At 39.5% G+C, this 21,671-nt stretch overlaps 1 protein-coding gene across 2 annotated transcripts in view; it reads right to left on the bottom strand.

Moving 5' to 3' along the window:
* The window catches only part of LOC126161419 (CDP-diacylglycerol--glycerol-3-phosphate 3-phosphatidyltransferase, mitochondrial), a 100,841-nt gene that overhangs the window by 53,406 nt on the left and 25,764 nt on the right, over positions 1–21,671 (bottom strand). For both annotated transcript variants that reach the window (XM_049917213.1, XM_049917214.1), the window contains 2 exons: positions 17,210–17,332; positions 16,753–16,899 (listed from right to left, as the gene is read on the bottom strand). In XM_049917213.1, coding sequence (XP_049773170.1) covers positions 16,753–16,899; positions 17,210–17,332 — 270 coding nt within the window. The remainder of the gene's footprint in view (positions 1–16,752; positions 16,900–17,209; positions 17,333–21,671) is intronic.

Below are 21,671 nucleotides of genomic sequence, written 5' to 3'. Positions count from 1 at the left end.
AACGGTCCTTTTTCTCCACCTGCTGCATGGAGCATGACGAAGTAGTTCGAATGAAATGGAGAACTGAGTGTCACTCCAGGAAGACACTGACAACCACTAGCACCATAGGTGGTTGACGAAATCGCTGTTGCTATGGCAGACAACAATATGTACAATTTCCAATCACCAGGCAGTGCGCATACTGTGTCATGACAGTTGAACATCCCATGAACACTGTACAGAAGATTCTTCGAACCATTCTCAAATGGTATCCATGCGAGATCCATAACATACAGCAGCTTGCACCACAGGACACACAATGATGTGTTAACTTCGCTCTCCACTTTCTCGTAAGGATTGAAGTTGACGATGGCTGGCTCTGGACCATTCTATGGACAGACAAAGCTCATTTTTCTCTGACAGGTAAACACACAGAATTGCTAAGTGTATGGATCTTCACCTAGAGTCACTGTGCATAAAGTTCCTCTATATGATGAACGTGTCACCGTATGGTATGGATTCATAGCTACGTTCATCATTGGCCCTTTCGTTTTTGAACAGGTTAGCTCTCAAGGACAAAAGACGCGCAGTGTGAATGGTCAGCGTTACTGTGATATGCTTCAACAGAATGATGGGGCCCCACCGCGCATCGCTCTTGCAGTTAGCCTGTTTCTCTGAAATACATTTGGAAACAATCGCATTATCAGATGATTGTTTCCAAATGTTTGACTGGCATGATCACTTGATCTCTCTCCCTATGAGTATTGGTAGTGAGACTGCCTGAAGGACAGGGTTTACCATGGGAACATTCAGAGATGTGCTGATCTGATGCACAGCATATCAAGAAAGGTAGTCAGCATACCTATGGGCATGCTTCGTTCTGCTGTGCAGAATGCAATCCAGCACATTCAGACTCTTCTGGACACTGATGGGAGCCATATTGGGCCCCTTTTGTAGCAGTAATGGTACCGGTATGTAATCCTATGATGTACCACAGCATCACATTAAAAGTGTTTCAATTGAACTGATTCTGCACTATCTCTCTCCCCCATGTCCTTGACATTAATGCCACCCAGTTTGGTCCTTGTCCAGTAATTATTTTCCGTGTTATAATGTGTTAAATAGGGAAAGTTTAATTATAGCCACCCGTTACATTCAAATGTTTTCTTAGCTCTAATATCAGTCATAAAAGTGATCAACACACAACCAGTAGTTTCAATATTTTTGACACATATATAGCAACTCCTTTTCTCATACTGACTTTGCATGGAGATAACGTTAGCCTGTAATCACTTCCATCTATACTATATCCTTGTGCGCACAAGGTGTTTAGACAGGTATAGAATATACAAGGTGGTCCATTGATAGTGACTGGGCCAAATATCTCACGAAATAAGCATCAAACAAAAAAACTACAAAGAACAAAACTCGTCTAGTTTGAAGGGGGAAACCAGATGGCGCAATGGTTGGCCCGCTAGATGGCGCTGCCATAGGTCAAACGGATATCAACTGTGTTTCTTTAAATAGGAACCCCCATTTTTATTACATATTCATGAAGTAAATAAAGAAATATGAACATTTTAGTTGGACCACTTTTTTCACTTTGTGATAGATGGCACTGTAATAGTCACAAACGTATAAAATCCACCAGTGCGGACAGTATTTGCTTCGTGATACATTACCCGTGTTAAAATAAACCATTTACCAATTGCGGAAAATGTCGATATCATGTTGATGCATAGCTATTGTGATCAAAATGCCCAACGGGTGTGTGCTATGTATGCTGCTCAGTATCCTGGATGACATCATCCAAGTGTCCGGACCATTCGCCGGATAGTTACGTTATTTAAGGAAACAGGAAGTGTTCAGCCACATGTGAAACTTCAACCACGATCTGCAACAAATGATGATGCACAAGTAGGTGTTAGAGCTGCTGTCACGGCTAATCTGCAAATCTGTAGCACACAAACTGCGTGAGAATCGGGAATCTCAAAAACATCGGTGTTGAGAATGCTACATCAACATCAATTGCACCCGTACCGTATTTCTGTGCACCAGGAATTGCATGGCGATGACTCTGAACATCGTGTATAGTTCTGCCACTGGGCAAAAGAGAAATTATGGGACAATGACAGATTTTTTGCACGTGTTCTATTTAGCGACGAAGCGTCATTCACCAACAGTGGTAATGTAAACCGGCATAATATGCACTATTGGGCAATGGAAAATCCACAATGGCTGCGACAAGTGGAACATCAGCGACCTTGGTGGGTTAATGTATGGCGGGGTATTATGGGAGGAACGATAATTGGCCCCCATTTTATCGATGGCAATCTAAATGGTGCAATGTGATTTCCTACATAATGTTCTACCGATGTTACTACAAGATGTTTCACTGCATTACAGGATGGTGATGTACTTCCAACATGATGGATGTCCAGCACATAGCTCATGTGTGGTTGAAGTGGTATTGAATAGCATATTTCATGACAGATGGATTGGTCGTTGAAGCACCATACCATGGCCCGCATGTTCACTGGATCTGATGTCCCCGGATTTCTTTCTGTGGGGGAAAGTTGAAGGATATTTGCTATCGTGATCCACCAATAACGCCTGACAATATGCGTCAGTGCATTGTCAATGCATGTGCGAACATTACGGAAGGCGAATTACTTGCTGTTGAGAGGAATGTCGTTACACGTATTGCCAAATGCATTGAGGTTGACGAACATAATTTTGATCATTTATTGCATTAATGCGGTATTTACAGGTAATCATGCTGTAACAGACGCATTCTCAGAAATGATAAGTTCACAAAGGTACCATCAAACGGGATCATTTGGGACACCGGGGCGAATTCAGACAGTATGGCTTATTTGCACTTTGCCACTGCATAGAAACAAAGATCTACTTATTTTAACGTCTGTGCACCAGTTATTTTAAGTGCAAGATTGCATTTATCACTTTCCACAACTTTTATTTTGCATCAATTGTTTCCCGAGGTGAATAATTGACGAGCAGTTTCAGTGTTAAAAATCCATGCATTATCATAAAGTGGAAACTTTCTATTGTTGCACCAAGCGGGAAGTTATTGTAACCATAATTGTCAATGCGCTCAGTAGCTAACAGCATTGAGACAATTTCTGTACAAGTTTGTCGAGTTTCTTGTGCAAGATTATAAAATAACGAAGGTTTTTATAAAACTGTGTACTGTGTGGGGTGATTTTGGACAAAGCCAAGAACGTTTAAGAGCAGGAGAGGTGCTACAGTATGGTGTAATTATGACCTGGAACTTTCAGATAAAGCTGTTCGTGATATTCAGAGTGGTAAATTGTCATACAGGAAAGCATGAGATTTGTATGGTATACCAAAATCAACCCTACAAAATAAAGTGCAGAAAGCACATAAAAAAATGGGAGGACACCCAGTGCTAAATAAAGAAGACGAAGAAGAAGAAGAAGAAATGTTGAAGCAAGTTATCTTGAGGGCTGCACATTGGGGATTTCCCTTCACTAAATTTGATATTAGATATTTAGTTAAAGGCTACTTTGATAACTCTGGATGAAAACAGAAGAAATTTCGTAATAATTTGCCAGGAGAAGAATGGGTGCATTTATTCCTCAAATGACAGTCAGAAGATCTTTCTGTTCACTTGGGTGAAAATATTAAATGAGCTCTTCCAGAACTTATCTGTAATATATAAAATTCATTATATCATTCCGTATCACTTATTTGTAACAAAAGGTTACCTTAAAATGTGTAAAATGTCACCAAAATAAAATAAAAAGCATGTAGAATTTTTAAAAAAGGCAGTAACTGTCCGAATTCGCCCTCTATATACTGTAACTTTGGACAGAGATTTAAAGAACACACGTGTCCGAAATCACTGCAATCCATGCGGCGACTTCGGACACTTTATTTAACTGCCTCAGATAAATATATCTACACATACACTTTCTGGTTCTGGGATATTTAATTTGTTACACATATACCCTACCACTTCCATAACAATCAATTTAATCTAACAATATATATGAAAGTTACAATCAAAATAATGACAAAACTGTCCGAAATCATCCGGTTTTATGGTACATATACCACATTGGAACAACCAAAATAAAATGTTCAAACATCCCTAGGTTCTGTATTTTAATTTAAAAAACCTACCTGTTACCAACTGTTCGTCTAAAATCGTGAGCCATATGTTTGTGACTATTACAGCACCATCTATCACAAAGCGAAAAAAGTGGTCCAACTAAAACATTCATATTTCTTTACGTACTACACGAATATGTAATAAAACATGGGGGTTCCTATTTTAAAAAACGCAGTTGATTTCCGTTTGACCTATGGCAGCGCCATCTAGAGTGCCAACCATAGTGCCATCTGGTTTCCCACTTCAAGCTAGACAAGTTTCGTTCTTTGTAGTTTTTTCATTTGACGCTTATTTTGTGAGATATTTGGCCCGGTCACGATCAATGGACCACCCTGTATATCTTCTCTGAATTCTGTAAATCATTCTAACATAAAAGAAAATCTTCTGCCATGTATTTCAGCCACCCAATGTGTCTATCAAACAAAGTAACTTTACTTTTCTGAATGTGGAATAATTTGGGGGCCTGTTCTTATTTCTTTTCTTTCATGACTGCATTTCTGTAATCTGTTTAACCTAAAATACATACCCCTCTGACTCCAGTAATCACAAGGATTTTGCTTCGTCGGCTTCTGGTATGCTTCTGACTCCTTGTAAGATCAGATAGTCTATCTAAACCCCAACGCCTCCCTCATACTGTCCCTCACTTCAGGAACAGGCCATCATTACTATATCCTCATTTCCCAATTTCTGCAACAGACATAGCACTTTGCTGCAGTCAAAAGCAACCCAACCCACTAAATTCTTTGTTTACATGGTTGACAGCTGTTACAGCACTGCAAAATCTATGCAAGTCCCATACATCTGTGTGCTTTTGCTGCTCCTTTTAGTTCCAGACCATATTTACTGCTACAGCCCAAACCATTAGATTGGCTACTTCCCATTCCTTCTAGCATGTGAAACTGATCTGTTTCTTCAAAATCCTGCTACAGCCTTAACCATTAGATTGGCTACTTCCCATTCCTTCTAGCATGTGAAACTGATCTTTTTCACCAAAATCTATGTACAAGGCCCTTATGATCTATTTAACTTGATTTCATGATACTTGGGACTTGACATCTTACATCTGAATTTTCTTTCAGCATCTGAACACCATCCCTCCAGTGACTGCTGCCTAGTAACTTACTTTGTACTCATTTTGCTTTCAACCTAAACTTAGGGTGGTGAGCACCAACCAGGAGTAAGAGAAACTAAAATAGTAAGTTACTAAGAGAGAAGGAAATCAGCGACTTCCAGTCGATAGTACTGAAGTAAAGAAGTAAATTACTCAAGGAGTAAATTTTTCATTTGTTTCTGAAGTAAATTTATTTATTTCATTACTGGTGGAGAGCACCAGTGAAGAGTATGCTACTGGGTTAGTAACTTAAGGAGGAAACAAGGCCAAAATTTACTCCTACAAATAGTACGAGTAAAGTCAGAGGGTAAGGCCCAATCTTTGAGATCTGTGGTTTAAGTGTCAAATTCTATGAGTTACCTGGACTACGAAGAGTATCTGGAGATGGAGGAAGAGGTGAACATCCCAAAAATGAGGGTTGTAATGGAGAGAAGAAACACATTTGTGATGTATAGCAACAGTGATTTCAAAGAGCAGTTAGCGTTTTGTAAGGAATCTTTAGAGTTGCTGCTTCATATGCTGGCACCCTTACTACAGCATAATTCTGACAGGAACTGTGCTTTGTCTCCTAGAGTAAAACTTCTTTACAGACTGCAAATCTTCTGCACAGTTACTTATCAAATCGTAGCAGGAGATCTCATTAAAATCCATCGTACTATTGCTGGAAGAGCTTTCAGCAGTGTGATAAAACAGTTTAACTGCCTTAAAACCACCGTATGAGTTCATGCCACAGAGCCAAGAAAATATATCATCTACATCTACATCCATACTTCGCAAGCCACTTGTCGGTGTGTGGCGGAGGGTACCCTGAGTACCTCTATCGGTTCTCCCTTCTATTCCAGTCTCGTATTGTTCGTGGAAAGAAGGATTGTTGGTATGCCTCTGTGTAGGCTCTAATATCTCTGATTTTATCCTCATGGTTTCTTCGCGAGATATACGTAGGAGGGAGCAATATACTGCTCGACTCTTGGGTGAAAGTATGTTCTCGAAGGTTTTAACAAAAGCCCGTACCTAGCTACTGAGCGTCTCTCCTGCAGAGTCTTCCACTGGAGTTTATCTATCATCTCCATAATGCTTACGTGATTACTAAATGATCCTGTAACGAAGCACATTGCTCTCCGTTGGATCTTCTCTATCTCTTCTATCAACCCTATCTGGTACGGATCCCACACTGCCGAGCAGTATTCAAGCAGTGGGCGAACAAGCGTACTGTAACCTACTTCCTTTGTTTTCGGATTGAATTTCCTTAGGATTCTTCCAATGAATCTCAGTCGGGCATCTGCTTTACCAACGATCAACTTTATATGATCATTCCATTTTAAATCACTCCTAATGCATACTCCCAGATAATTTATTTGCTTCCACAGCAGTTTTCTAACTCAGTTGTTGTACCACGGTGGCTCTTTTCCATCTCTTACGATCTTGCTTGGTACATATCAAAGAACAAAAGGGAATTCTATTGAACTGGTGGATTCCCAAATGTCAAAGGGGCAATCAATTGTGTACATATACCCATATCCTGCTGGAGCACAAGCAAAACTATATAGTAATCGCAAGAATTTCTTTTTTATCAATACACAAATCATCTGTGACGCCAATATGGAGGTGCTAAATGTGGTAATATGCTGGGCAGGTTCCACACATGATGCATGCATTTGGGACAATAGTAGAGTTGCTGCAGAATTTGAAAATGGACAATATGATGGGTTGCTTGTTGGAGACAGTGGATATGCTCTCTCCAAATATCTTATGATACCTGTGTTCTGAGTCCACACAGGAGCCAAACAGTGCTACAATAGAGACCATATTGCTACCAGATGTGAAATAGAGTGAGCATTTGTTGTCTGGAAGAAACATTTCCAAATTCTCACTAAAACAATGCGATTTAAACCAAACAAGTGTGGGAATGTTGTTGTGGTTGTTGCAGTTCTACACAACTTTGGAATATAAGTTAGAGATGCATTTCACCCTGATGCTGTGGAGATGAACGACATCGAACAATATGCGTTTCAGCCAGAAGCAGCTGCCGCAGGCCAAGTTGTCAAAAAGTCTATTGTATTTAATTACTTTAATTAAAGTTGTACCTAGTTTTCTAGTAAAATTAGATGTTAGTGTAAAGACTTTTCCCTCTTAAATGAATTAATAAGCCACCTGATTGTCACTGCTGCAGTGAAAAGTGACTCATTTTATTTATGTGTAATTTTATAGTTGTGTTCTTTTTTTTCCTTTCTTTTTTCTTTTTGCTAGGGGTTTACCATTCTCATTTTATTTCTTCACGAAGTATACAAAGTCATATAATGTTTTGATTATTTAAAAAAAAAAGACTTCTTTTGTAATATTGCAAATTCAGATAAATATAGAATGTGGTATTAACAAAAATTAGTACCGATGCTGAATTGATAACTGCCGTCTGTGTCACGTCTGCTGTGCAGTGAGCTACGTTAATTTAAGTATTAACTTACTTGTCACTACTTCTTCCGTGTGTTTTTGCTTTTAGGAAGCTTTAATTGTGGAGTGCCAGTAATAGTGTTGGCGGAGTTGGTGAAGGGGGAAAGACTCGCTCCTGGGGTGGAATCTGAGCTAACTATTTGTAGTATTGTTCCCAGAACCGATCGCGGTCCTCTGGTTTGGAGCCGAGTGGAAGGCTTAAACCTGAGGCTCAGACGATTCTGCAGAGATCTGGGGTGCAAATTTCTCGACCTTCACTATCGGGTGGAGAAATGTAGGGTCCCCCTGAATAGGTCAGGCATGCACTACACGCAGGAAGCGGCTACAAGAGTAGCGGAGTATGTGTGGAATGCACATGTGGGTTTTTTAGGTTAGAGAATTCCCTCCCTAGGCCCGACAAGACGCCTCCTTAGACATGGCAAGGTAGGAGTAGGCAAAATGCAACAGGGAATAACAATATTAATCTGCTAATAGTAAACTGCAGGAGCATCTATAGAAAGGTCCCAGAACTGCTCTCATTAATAAACGGTCACAATGCTCATATCGTACTAGGGACAGAAAGCTGGCTGAAACCAGATGTAAACAGTAATTGAAATTCTAAACTCAGATTGGAATGTATACCGCAGAGACAGGCTGGACAGTGAAGGGGGAGGCGTGTTTATAGCGATAAGAAGTGCAATAGTACCGAAGGAAATTGACGGAGATCCGAAATGTGAAATAATTTGGGTGAAGGTCACGGTGAAAGCAGGCTCAGACATGGTAATTGGATGTCTCTATAGGCCCCCTGGCTCAGCAGCTGTTGTGGCTGAGCACCTGAAGGATAATTTGGAAAATATTTTGAGTAGATTTCCCCACCATGTTATAGTTCTGGGTGGAGATTTTAATTTGCCCGATATAGACTGGGAGACTCAAACGTTCATAACGGGTGGCAGAGACAAGGAATAACATATTAGACCTTCTGGACACAAACAGACCCGAACTATTGGTAACAGTTAACGCAGAACAGGGAATCAGCGATCATAAAGCGATTACTGCATCGATGATGATGATGATGTTTGGTTTGTGGGGCGCTCAACTGCGTGGTTATCAGCGCCCGTACAATTTCCAAATCTTTGCTCAGTCCAATTTCGCCACTTTCCTGGATGATGATGAAATGATGAGGACAACACAAACACCCAGTCATCTCGAGGCAGGTGAAAATCCCTGACCCCGCCGGGAATCGAACCCGGGACCCCGTGCTCGGGAAGCGAGAACGCTACCGCGAGACCACGAGCGGCGGACAATTACTGCATCGATGATTTCAGCCGTAAATATTAATAAAGGTAGGAAGATTTTTCTGTTTAGCAAAAGTGACAAAAAGCAGATTTCAGAGTACCTGATGGCTCAACACAAAAGTTTTGTCTTAAGTACAGATAGTGTTGAGGATCAGTGGACAAAGTTCAAAACCATCGTACAATATGTGTTAGATGAGTATGTGCCAAGCAAGATCGTAAGAGATGGAAAAGAGCCACCGCGGTATAACAACAGAGTTAGAAAACTGATGTAGAAGCAAAGGGAACTTCACAGCAAACATAAACATAGCCAAAGCCTTGCAGACAAACAAAAATTACGCGAAGTGAAATGTAATGTGAGGAGGGCTATGCGAGAGGCGTTCAATGAATTCGAAAGTAAAGTTCTATGTACTGACTTGTCAGAAAATCCTAAGAAATTTTGGTCTTATGTCAAAGCGGTAGGTGGATCAAAACAAAATGTTCAGACACTCTGTGACCAAAATGGTACTGAAACAGAGGATGACAGACTAAAGGCCGAAATACTAAATGTCTTTTTCCAAAGCTGTTTCACAGAGGAAGACTGCACTGTAGTTCCTTCTCTAGATTGTCACACAGATGACAAAATGGTAGTTATCAAAACAGACGACAGAGGGATAGAGAAACAATTAAAATCACTCAAAAGAGGAAAGGCCGCTGGACCTGATGGGATACCAGTTAGGTTTTACACAGAGTACGCGAAAGAACTTGTCCCCCTTCTTGCAGCAGTGTTCCGTAGGTCTCTAGAAGAGCGTAGCGTTCCAAAGGATTGGAAAATGGCACAGGACATCAAACAGATGTGCAGAACTATAGACCTATATCTCTAATGTCTATCAGTTGTAGAATTTTGGAATACGTATTATGTTTGAGTATAATGACTTTTCTGGAGACTAGAAATCTACTCTGTAGGAATCAGCATGGGTTTCGAAAAAGACGATCATGTGAAACCCAGCTCGCGCTATTCGTCCACGAGAGACAGAGGGCCATAGACACGGGTTCCCAGGTAGATGCCGTGTTTCTTGACTTCCGCAAGGCATTCAATACAGTTCCCCACAGTCGTTTAATGAACAAAGGAAGAGCATATGGACTATCAGACCAATTGTATGATTGGATTGAAGAGTTCCTAGATAACAGAACACAGCATGTCATTCTCAATGGAGAGAAGTCTTCCGAAGTAAGAGTGATTTCTGGTGTGCCACAGGGGAGTGTCGTAGGACCGTTGCTATTCACAATATACATAAATGACCTTGTGGATGACATCGAAAGTTCACTGAGGCTTTTTGCGGATGATGCTGTGGTATATCTAGAGGTTGTAACAATGGAAATTGTACTGAAATGCAGGAGGATCTGCAGCGAATTGACACATGGTGCAGGGAATGGCAATTGAATCTTAATGTAGACAAGTGTAATGTACTGTGAATACATATAAAGATAGATTCCTTATCATTTAGCTACAATATAGCAGGTCAGCAACTGGAAGCAGTTGATTCCATAAATTATCTGAGAGTACGCATTAGGAGTGATTTAAAATGGAATAATCAGATAAAGTTGATAGTCGGTAAAGCATATGCCAGACTGAGATTTGTTGGAAGAATCATAAGGAAATGCAATCCGAAAACAAAGGAAGTAGGTTACAGTACGCTTGTTCGCCCACTGCTTGAATACTGCTTGGCAGTGTGGGATCCGTACCAGATAGGGTTGATAGAAGAGAGAGAGAAGATCCAACGGAGAACAGCCCGCTTCGTTACAGGATCATTTAGTAATTCCGAAAGCGTTACGGTGATGATAGATAAACTCCAGTGGAAGACTCTGCAGGGGAGACGCTCAGTAGCTTGGTACGGGCTTTTGTTGAAGTTTCGAGAACAGACCTTCACCGAGGAGTCAAGCAGTACATTACTTCCTCCTACGTATATCTCGCGAAGAGACCATGAGGATAAAATCAGAGATATGAGAGCCCACACAGAGGCATACCGACAATCCTTCTTTCCACAAACAATACGAGACTGGAATAGAAGGGAGAACCAATAGAGGTACTCAAGGTACCCTCCGCCACACACCGTCAGGTGGTTTGCAGAGTATGGATGTAGATGTAGATGTAGAAATACAGAGTGACGCAGAAAAACAAGAACATTTCCACAATCCAATAACACTACAAGTGATGAAGGAAAGAAATTTCATTCATAGTAATTGAAACCTTGCAACTTTGCCATTTACAAAACATTGATGGCATTTATCATTTTTTAAAATTACATCCTTTAGATGGTGTCCTCCTGTACGAATGCATTTGTGAAATCTGCTGTTCAGATTCCTCATTGACCGCTGCAACATCTCAGCTGAGATACTGTGAATTGCATCCCGAATTCTCAGTTTTAACTCATCCAGGGTTCTTGGTCGAGTCATGTAGACTTTGCTGTTGAGGTACCCCACGAGGAGGGGGGGATCTAGGGGGCACAGGGAATGTTACCAAATCGTCAGATCACACACTTGTCAAACAATTCTCGCACATATGCCATTGATTGCCTTGCAATGTGTGATGTTGCTCCATCCTGTTGAAATCGGGCTTCTTGAACGTTTGGAAAGTTGTTGAATATAGGTGTAACAAAAGTTCGTAACATCTCAGCATAACAATCAGCATTGACAGTTATTGTGTTTCCTGTTCATTTGCGGAAAAATATGGTCCGATAATCCCATGTGATGAATCACTACACCATACTGTCACTTAATTAGCATGTAACGGGTGCTCATGAAAGTCATTAGGATTCATGTCTGCCCAGAAACGGTACTTCTGTTTATTCACATACTCTGTGAGACGAAAATGTGCCTCATTTGACTTCCATAACTTGTTTAGAGATTCATCACCATTGTTCATTTTTGTCATCATTTGTTGACAGAATCCTAATCGTGACCAGTAATCGTTGTCCTTCAATTATTGCACCATCTGTAGTTTGTACGGATGAAATTTTAAATCAAGATGAAGAATTCTGTGAACACTCGCCCGGGACATTCCAACCACTGCTGGTTGCTTATGAATTGAACCCCGTGGGCTGCGTAAGACAGACTCGCATACAACATCAATGTTCGCTGGAGAACACACTCTTCTTGGTCGTCCTGTTGGTTTCTTCTTGAGGGCAGATCCAGTCTCTTCAAAGTCATTAATCCAACATTTTATCATGCGTTTCAGTGGAACGGCATCATGACATCCTAAATTATAAAAATGTCAAAACTCCCTCTTCACTGCTACCAAACTATCATTGTTTTTATAAAAAAATTTTATGGCTAACGCACACTGTTGTCTGTTCCACTGATCCATGATTACTGAAATGGTGGACTGTTTACTCGCTAACTATCATGAACCCGCAGTGCTGCCCCCTGCTCATGGCCGCCACTATTAATTTCAAACATTCCCATTATTCTGTGTCACCATGTACTATGCCACACAAGAAACAAGAACACATTAACCATTTGAAAAAAGTATTATGGAAATATACATATGAATATTTTCTTATTCATTCACAAAAACCTGAATTTCTCGAGCATATTTCCTGAAGATCTGGAACCTGAAGTTTGCTAAATTACGTCTTGAACTTATTCATAATTTCCATTTTAAGGTTATGATCTTCTTCCATGATTTCTCTTTGTCTTTCTATTAATAACATTTTTGCATTGTATTCCCGTCGTATTAAACACATTTTTAAGGAGTGAAGCTCGTCTGCTTTTTTCAACAACTCTCAGTTCTTCACTACAACTGCATGTTCTCTTCCTCTTTTGCTGGCCACATTATCTGATAAGCTCCCACTCGAGAATGCAGACCGATGAAGTTCCACCTTCAGCTGTTTCATTTCTACCTTCAGAGCAGTTAACATCATTGAAGTTGTTTGAAAGTATCACATTATCTTCTGATGTGTCATTGTCATTAACTTCAGATATCCCCCCGAAAATTTGTGGGATCATATCACAACCATTTGGCTTACATCGTTTATCTTTGTCTCACCTACTCCACCGCCATTTTGAAATTTTTCTCAATTATATTTCACTTTCATTTTCTTTGCTTTCACTTTCATGTCCTTCCAAATTACTTTAAGCTGCTCTTGTAATCTTTATGTAAGAGCTTCTGTGTTGTATTCAACATGTATTTTTCCCCAAGCATCCTTTTTTAGCATGTTGACAGCATGCTTTTTAGATGTATTTATGTACTTTTTCATTATTTCAGCAAAATGCTCTTTTTCATTTTCTGGCAGGTTTTTTGAATGTTTCTTGGCTACCTCCATGTTGCTGCTAGCTCATATCTCAAACCAGCACTTAAATTAACATGTGTCACCAACCAACAATGGACACAGGTAGCTGTATGGTGTGGTTAACAACAGATTCATCCATTAATAGCACATCTCTTTTTCATAATACACAGATCTTATCATTAATTAGTACAATAGCCTTTAGATTTTCCAATTCCAATAATTCAATTTCATAATCCTTTTTAGTTTCTAAAATTATAGCAATGAACATAAATTATGCAAAAGGCGATGCAATAATGAATAAAACTCTCTCAGTGTACGTGCCGCGTCAATTCAGGATATAACTCCAAGCTTTCGACCACTACCTCCGTGGTCGTCATCAGGGCTAAAACTGACTGTTGTAAACTAGCAGGGCTCCCACTTTTATATGCAAAGGACGGCTTCTGATTGGCTGGAATATGTCATAGCAACAGCATTATGGTGCGTAGTGAAGTGGTGCCCTCTACTTCCATAGATGTAGTTTCTACCACGCATTGCTTGCAGCGCCATCCCTTGAATCAGGAGGTAAAGTGCAGGAAGTTTTCCTCTGCGATTTTTCTTTATCCAGTGCACTCTTCCAGGTGTTGCTAAGTGCATAGCCATTGTCTCTGTTAAAGTTATTATTGCTGAGTCTAATTTCGACTGCTTCCCGGATCACAGAATCCCAGTAATTCGATGCGTGGGCTATTACTCTCGTTTCTTCAAATATAATCTTAACCACTGATTTTTCCAAATACCTGTATTTCAGGTGGCGCTGCTGCTCGATGCAACAGTTGGCCACGGTTCTTACAGACTGGCCCACATAATTCTTGCCGCATTCACAGGAATACTATAAATTCACAGCACGCTTAAGCTGAGACTATCTTTGACTGGTCACAACATTTCCTTAATTTTCCTAGGTGGTCGGAAAACTGGTTTTATTCCTTGCCTCTTTAGGACTCTGCCTATCTTGCTTGTTGTAGCACCGCAAAATGGAAGTTGCGCTATGTGTTGGTCGTCTTCTTGTTTATGGACGGCATCGTGTCTTACTTTCTTGGACATTACTGATTTAATTTCACCAGCAGAATGACCATTCCTCTTGAAGACAGTCGTCAAATGGTTAATCTCAGGACCGAGGTGGTCCTCGTCAGAAATAGTACTGGCTCTGTGTACTAAATTATTCAGCATAGCTCTCTTCTGAGGCGAATGATAGAAGCTGTGGCTATGCAGATATAAGTCTGTATGCGTTGGCTTCCTGTACACAGAATGGCCCAGTCATCCATCTGGTTTTTGCTCCACCAACACATCTAAAAAAGATAACTTCCCTTCCTTCTCTACCTCCATCATAAATTTTATGTTTGGGTGTACACCATTCAAATATTCGATGAACTGCTGCAACGTGTCACTGCCATGTGGGCAGATTAAAAAAGTGTCGTCGACTTATCTGTAGAAGCTTGATGAGCAGTGCTCAACGCTCGTTCTTCAAAATCCTCCATGAAAAAATTTACTATTGCTGGTGATAGTGGCGAACCCATGGATGTTCCATTCGTCATTTCCACTGTATAAAAAGCAAGTGGTCATCAAGGTATGCCGGAACAGCTTCAAAATTTCTGAGGAAAAATGAGCAGCCAACAGTTGTAATGTGTCATCCACAGGTGCTTTGGCGAACAGGGAAACCATGTCGAGGCTGACCATGATATCATTTGAGCCTATCTTCATCTGTTTTATGATATCAACAAACATTTTTGAATTCTTAATATGATGTGGGCAGTGACCAACTATAGGCGCCAACAATTTAGTTAAGTGTTTTGCAAGCCTGTACGTAGGAGAGCCAATAGCACTAACAATCGGTCTCAATGGGACATTCTCCTAATGAACCTTTGGCAAACCGTACAATCTTGGTGGCCTAAGTGCTCTCGGCCGCAAGTTCTTCACCAGTTCGTCGGAGAGGCCAGAGTTTTTTAGTAGCTCCCTTGTCTTCCTGCTGAGAGCCGATGTGGGATTGCATCTGAGAATCCGATATGTGCTATCCTCCAGTAACAATCCAACTTTATTGTGGTAATCTGTAGCATTGAGGATTACCGTGGCCTTCCCCTTGTCAGCAGGTAGAACAACTAGATCGTCATCCTTCTGCAACAATATCAGTCCTTGTCTCTACTCTCTGCTGATGTTTGACTTAGGCAGCTTGGATGTAGCTAAAATCCCGCTAGTAGCAAGCCTTACGTCACCGCTGCTTCTTGAGGAAGATGACGAACTGCTTGTTCCACTCCACTAATAATCTCAACCACAGGTAACTTACGTGGAGCTGGGGCAAAGTTCAGTCCTTCACTGATGCAATAATGTCTGCCGACAATCAAAATTTTCTGAGAGGGAATGTGATACATGTGCCAGCAGTGTACAGAAATGGCTTACTTCTTTAGTAAAAAGGCGTTACATCTTTAATTACAACTAAGGAAGTAAATAGAAATTGAGCTCTCCAACAGTTACCGAAAGAGTATATTACTAGAGAAGTAATTTACTAAAGTAGTCGAGACTAAAGAAGTAAGAGTTACTACAACAGTAATTTATACTAGTTTGTGCTTGCCAGTCTTAATCTTTTTCCTATTAGTCCGTCACATCCTGCTGTGCTGTAGAGATATTTAATGTTTCTCATTTTCTATCTCATGTAACAAATCAAACTGACTTCTATCTAGAATTTCAATTATGCTTTCAGTATTTTTCTCCTTTCCATTTTTACTTGTTACTGTTTGTCAGTTTTCATCACCCCCTTACCTTCCGTCCGATATAATTAAAAACACAATTTTCAACTCTTTCTGGAGGGTACAAACATTTATTCCTTATCTGTACCTTATTTCAACTTCATAATCTGCAGGTCCATGGGAGACCAGCATTAAGTCTTTATTAGCCTTCCCACTAGCCAAGCCATGTAATTTCTGCCACACAATTCTTGCATTCTTTCCATACTGACTAAGCTACGGCAACGTCACATTTATCACAAATTATGCTCATTTTATAATTACACACATTTCAACTGCAGTAAACAAAGAACTACTGAATATCTGCAAACTTCTCCTCTTATGATGAGCTGGGTGGCAAAACAAGTAAGTGAACTGGTCAGCAGACAAAAATGAGAAAGTAAACACCACACAGATATCATTGTAAAAAATATTGTTACATTTCATCCTGCATTTTCCATTGTTAAATATTAATGTAAAGTAGGTTCCAGCTCAAATAAAATATGACATGAATAATAATTTGTTACTACTGTTTCCCAAGAAAATATAACACAGGCATTATCAGAAAAAATATGAGAAGCATCACAATTAATGAAAATAAAACGGAGCATTCCGAACTGCCTCCAGTTGCTGATGACTTCTCACTGAAGAGTGAGTCACTTATGTACCATACACAATTCTGGCCATACCTGTATAGATATTTTCCAAGTTTTCTGAACTGTTTAAATTAAGAGACATTTGTCAACTTCGTTAACCAACAAATTACCTGACAATACTTCTTATGCTTCTCCAATAACGGTAAGAGCATATGGCGTGAATTGAAATTTCCCCTCGATCCTCGGCTAAAATCCAACAATACTTTCACTTTTAAGTTCCCTGAAGAAGTCTCCAGATTCTTGGCAATTGCAGATACCTGTAATGTATCATAAGTTTGTTTAAGAAAAGGTTCCACTGGTATACAACACAAATTGTCAATTAGAAAATAACTGAATATTTTGATCCTACACAAATATTTTCTGGACAGGGATCAGATCAGAATGCTTTCCATAAACCTGCATTTACAGTAAGCTATTATTCACAGCAATAGGCAGAAACTGCATTGTTACTCTTTTATGGTATTTCAAACAGACAGAGGGAGGGGCGAGATGGGGTGAGTTAATAATCAGTTGTCATAGATCAATCAAAATCACCATTTTGATTAAATTATTTAGTTTTCCACATACCAGCTCTTTCTCCAGGGTCCCTGTGCCCAGGTATAAAGATGCAAGTGTGATTCTCCTCTTGGCTGCTTTGCTCCTCTCTAAGAGTGTTTCATAAAATTTACTTGGTTCTGTAATAACAGTGACCTAGAAAATGAATTAAATTATGAAAGCTCATGTTGTTAATAATCAATTTCACAGCACAATTAAGTCGTTGTAACTGTACATCCAAAAAATCCACAATTCATCAGTGGCAACACTCAAGCAGCACAAATGAAGAAGTCATACACATTTATTATTCATAGCTGTGCTCTAGTTTTAGGTGTCAATAAGAGTTTTCAAGAGAGCTAATAACATGGACCTCATGCTCAATAATTACATTTGGTTCCATATGTTCTTGTTTTGTCCTAAAAATAAGTAATGTCACTTCTTTATTACAATGTATCCTTTCCAAGGTTACCTTTCATCACATATATTCAATACATTCTTTGGATGTCCTCCTCTAACCAGTGTAATTATTTCGATTACAACACAAAGTTACTCACTACAGAGGTGGTGTTGAGTGGGACAGGCACTAGACTGTTCATACCAGCTTTCAGATATAGTCCTCCATCATATAAAGAAAAGGACTATATCTGAAAGCTATTATCTAAGTGTCTACTTTGAGATGTACCTGTCTGCTATTTAAAACCACCTCTATGTGGTGTGTAGCATTTTGTTGTAATTCATATCGATTTTGTTATTGTTATTTCACTTTGGATTTTCCACTGCTATAATTTAATGGCTTCATTAATGCTAAAACTTTCACTCAGGCAAATGCCAAGAAATTATTATTATTATTATTATTATTATTATTATTTTGCACCTCATGCTTTCCCTAATCTACTCTGACACATGGTTATTAATCTTACACACACACACACACACACACACACACACACACACACACACACGAACTCATTAATAGCATTTTATTAACGTTAACAATAGGATTCTGAAAATTATATAATTTTATTTAGTCCGTCTCCTGTTCTCCAACTATGTAATGTCTACCCTGCTCAATGAATTTAAACTGATTTTCCTGTTGTAATAAGAAGTAATTATTCGTAATCATTGTGTTTTGTTGACATATGCACTCAGTTTTTCAATATCACTAGGACATCACCAACGTTTGGAAAAACACACAATCTGAGCAGTCTGAAGATATGCAAAAACATAGTAGAGTGAGCATGGCTCTCTGAAATATATTTTCTGTTAATTATAATCATAAATTACCTTTCAAATCAATTCCTACAATCTTTGTCCAAACTGAACGAATCTCTTTTTCTTCACCCCAAAATTTATGCAGATTGTTGCTATGCACATCTCATGAGCCATGGTATATTTTTTCCCAAGTGCATATTATTTTAAATTAGCGTTATCTTCCTGTTAATTCTCATGCGAATTGATAATACTACTCTTCTCTCATTTTTCAAGCAAAACATTTGGTGTAAAAGCCGAAGTTCTATGAGACACTATACAGAAAATCTTTTGATTCTTAAGATAAGAGTGTTTTCTTAATATCTGGGCACTGATCAAATCAAATTACTCTTCAGAGAACTCAGTTCCCCATTATTTTTGAGAGGGAAAAAAATGGAATGGGAAAGGAGTTATGTCCATTTTAAGTAGGACGATAAACATGAAGTGCTCAAAAAACTATTGCTGAAGTGCCCTATGTATCTCTCTGCTAGAGACGCTACAGTTGTGCAACACATTTTCCTGGTTTACCAGATAAATTACAAAGACACAGCACTTCTTATACACAGTTTCTCTCTCTAAGGTTACACCAGAAAGATACTTTTTAGTACAGTTCAAGACCTTTATTGATAATTTTCCTTACTAATCTAACCTAATTAAAATAAAGACTATGGATGCTAATGTCCAAGTGCAAGGATTATTTGGAACACTTTATCCATGTTTCACGTATTTTTATACCATTAGGTAAAAACTGTTTAATTTGACCATCTTTTGGATTCCATGCTTAATTTTACAACTCTGCAGAAGTGGTTGAGAGACCTGATTTACAGCTCAGTGCAACTATAACACATACCACCTGTAACAGGACCTCCTTGTAGTCAAACTGTAGTGTCACAAAATTGTTGAAACTGTCATCCATACTCCTATTGCTCACTCAGTCAAAGGTGATGTCAAATTTTGTCACATTATGTAATTCAGTGCCTCATTACGAACCTAATACATATTCTGTTGTAATGCACTACAATTTTAAAATATTTTTTGTAAAGATTGACTGGGCTTTATTGCCTTTTTTCATGTGGAGTGAGCTAGTGCCACTGTCGACTGAAGTTCACCCACTATGAGTTGTAAACTGGTCACTATTTCACCTCCCAAAGATGACAAGAAGATGAACTTCAGGATGTTGCTTAGCTGATGTACTTTTTTATTTCTTAAGAACATTTTGTATTAAATTAATTGTTTCACTGAAAAATGTTTGAAGCCAAGATAATGTTCATACGTTAATTAGTTCTGCTAACCAGGATGTAATACTGATGAAGAAAATATGTAAAATATCAGTAAGATACTTCATATTGACAGTATTTTATGTAGGAAAAAAAAGGTCAAATGTAATTTTTTCCAAGTAAGCAGCCATTTTTTTCCTACAATCACTGAACCTATAATTTTAAGAAAATATTGGGAAAGAAACAGTTTAAAACCTAACTTCTGGTTAATGATTGGTACTTGTGAATCATTTACAGAATTCTATGCATATTGAAATAGTCTCCAATTTTTGCATTCAGTATGTAGTCTAGCTGCGAGATTCCTTCCAGCACTGCAAGCAGTCACATTTTACCACAGAGCACTACCTTATCCAAGGTACTTTCAATGGTAAATGGGAAGATTTGCATGATCCAATGAAGTCAATGGCTATTGCAGCAAGTAGTGTAGCTAGCAGAAGGTTGTCCAAGCCAGACATGCCTTGACAAAGGAGTCAGACTAATTGCGGCTCACATCATAGGGCAGGAAGAATTCTTGGAAGAGCAGTGAAACAAACTTCCCTGGAAGAGTAGACACCAAAAAGAAATTCTGTTGCCTCAGAGACAGTGGATTGGCAGCACCACAAGTGGCCTTATCTGGCACAACTTTCTGTGGCCAGTAGACACTATGTACTGATGAGCTCCTAAACAGGAATAGCTGATGGACACTGCAGGAGAAATAAGGACAAGAGATTTGGTACTGTGGAACATCATAAAATGATGATGAAGTTCGCTCAGGAACTTCATGTGGCAAGTTAGAATGAAATGTAAACTCTCTCAGGTCAGAAGATTATAATGGTTAGTTGAAATCAGTAATTGGAAAAAGTAATATTATGTTATATTCAATGACTAAATAAAATAGTTCTTATATGAGCTGCTTTAAATCACTGATTCGATCACTGGCATAACGTCTGTTTTTTCATATTCTTTATAGCTTTTACTTACATATGAAATTATTGTTTATACATACAGTTGAGTATAAAACTGAAATCCTATGTAATAGAACAGTCCTACTTGACACTTTTTTCTATGCATAATGAGATAGCTTTATCATACCATCACATGACATGTCTAATAACGGCTTCATCTGTAGATTCATAATTTTTCGTAAATCCTATCACAGGATAACCTTCAGGGATGTAGGGATGTTATACGAGTCGAGTTATACACCAACAGAGGCACATAATGCACAGAAACTTACTAACAAAACAGTACTATACTGTTCAACAACAATATGTAAAGGATAGGTTGGTACTCATCATATAGAGAAGATATTGAGTTTGCAGACAGGTACAGTGAGAAAGATCGCTAAAATATTTAAGTTTTTGGACAAAGCCCACCTTCCAAAGTAGAAAACACACACACATTCACACAAGCATAATTCTCACACACGTGGCCACTGTCTGCGGGTGCAGGGGCCCGACTGCGACTATGACATGCAGCAATCTGCTGGTGTGGGTCATGTGGGTAAGGAGGAGGCATGGGTCAGGGAGGGGGAGCAAAGGTGGGGTAAGGGTGGGTGGAAGATGCTACGCTGCCTGTGGAAGCATACAGGGCCGTGGTGGGGACAGGGCTGGAGTGGAGAAGGGGGAGGGGAGCAGGAAATGGAGAGGGGAGAGGAGAGAAGTAGGAAAAGACTAGTAGGTGCATTGGCATGGTGAAGATGTATGTGGTGTTGAAGTAGGAACTGGGTAGGTGGAGCAGCAGTCTTTTCTCCTTCTCTACTTGTCTCCTCTCCTATCTTCCACCACCCCTCCACTCAGCATGGCCTTCCAACCCTGCACCTTTCACCCCCAACCTGTCCCCACCACATCCCTGCACACTCCCACAGGATATTCCTCCAAGTCTACCCTGCTATAACCTCCCCTTCTCCACCCCGCGTTGCCTTCTTACCTCTGCCATCCACCCCAACAGATTGCTGCTCATGTCAAACGCAGTCGCACACGGCTCCCATA

Source organism: Schistocerca cancellata, chromosome 2, assembly GCF_023864275.1.
Source record: "Schistocerca cancellata isolate TAMUIC-IGC-003103 chromosome 2, iqSchCanc2.1, whole genome shotgun sequence".
NCBI classification, from domain to species: domain Eukaryota; kingdom Metazoa; phylum Arthropoda; class Insecta; order Orthoptera; family Acrididae; genus Schistocerca; species Schistocerca cancellata.
Note: the sequence above shows the minus strand (reverse complement) of the source record. Positions and strands in the feature narration are given on the sequence as shown.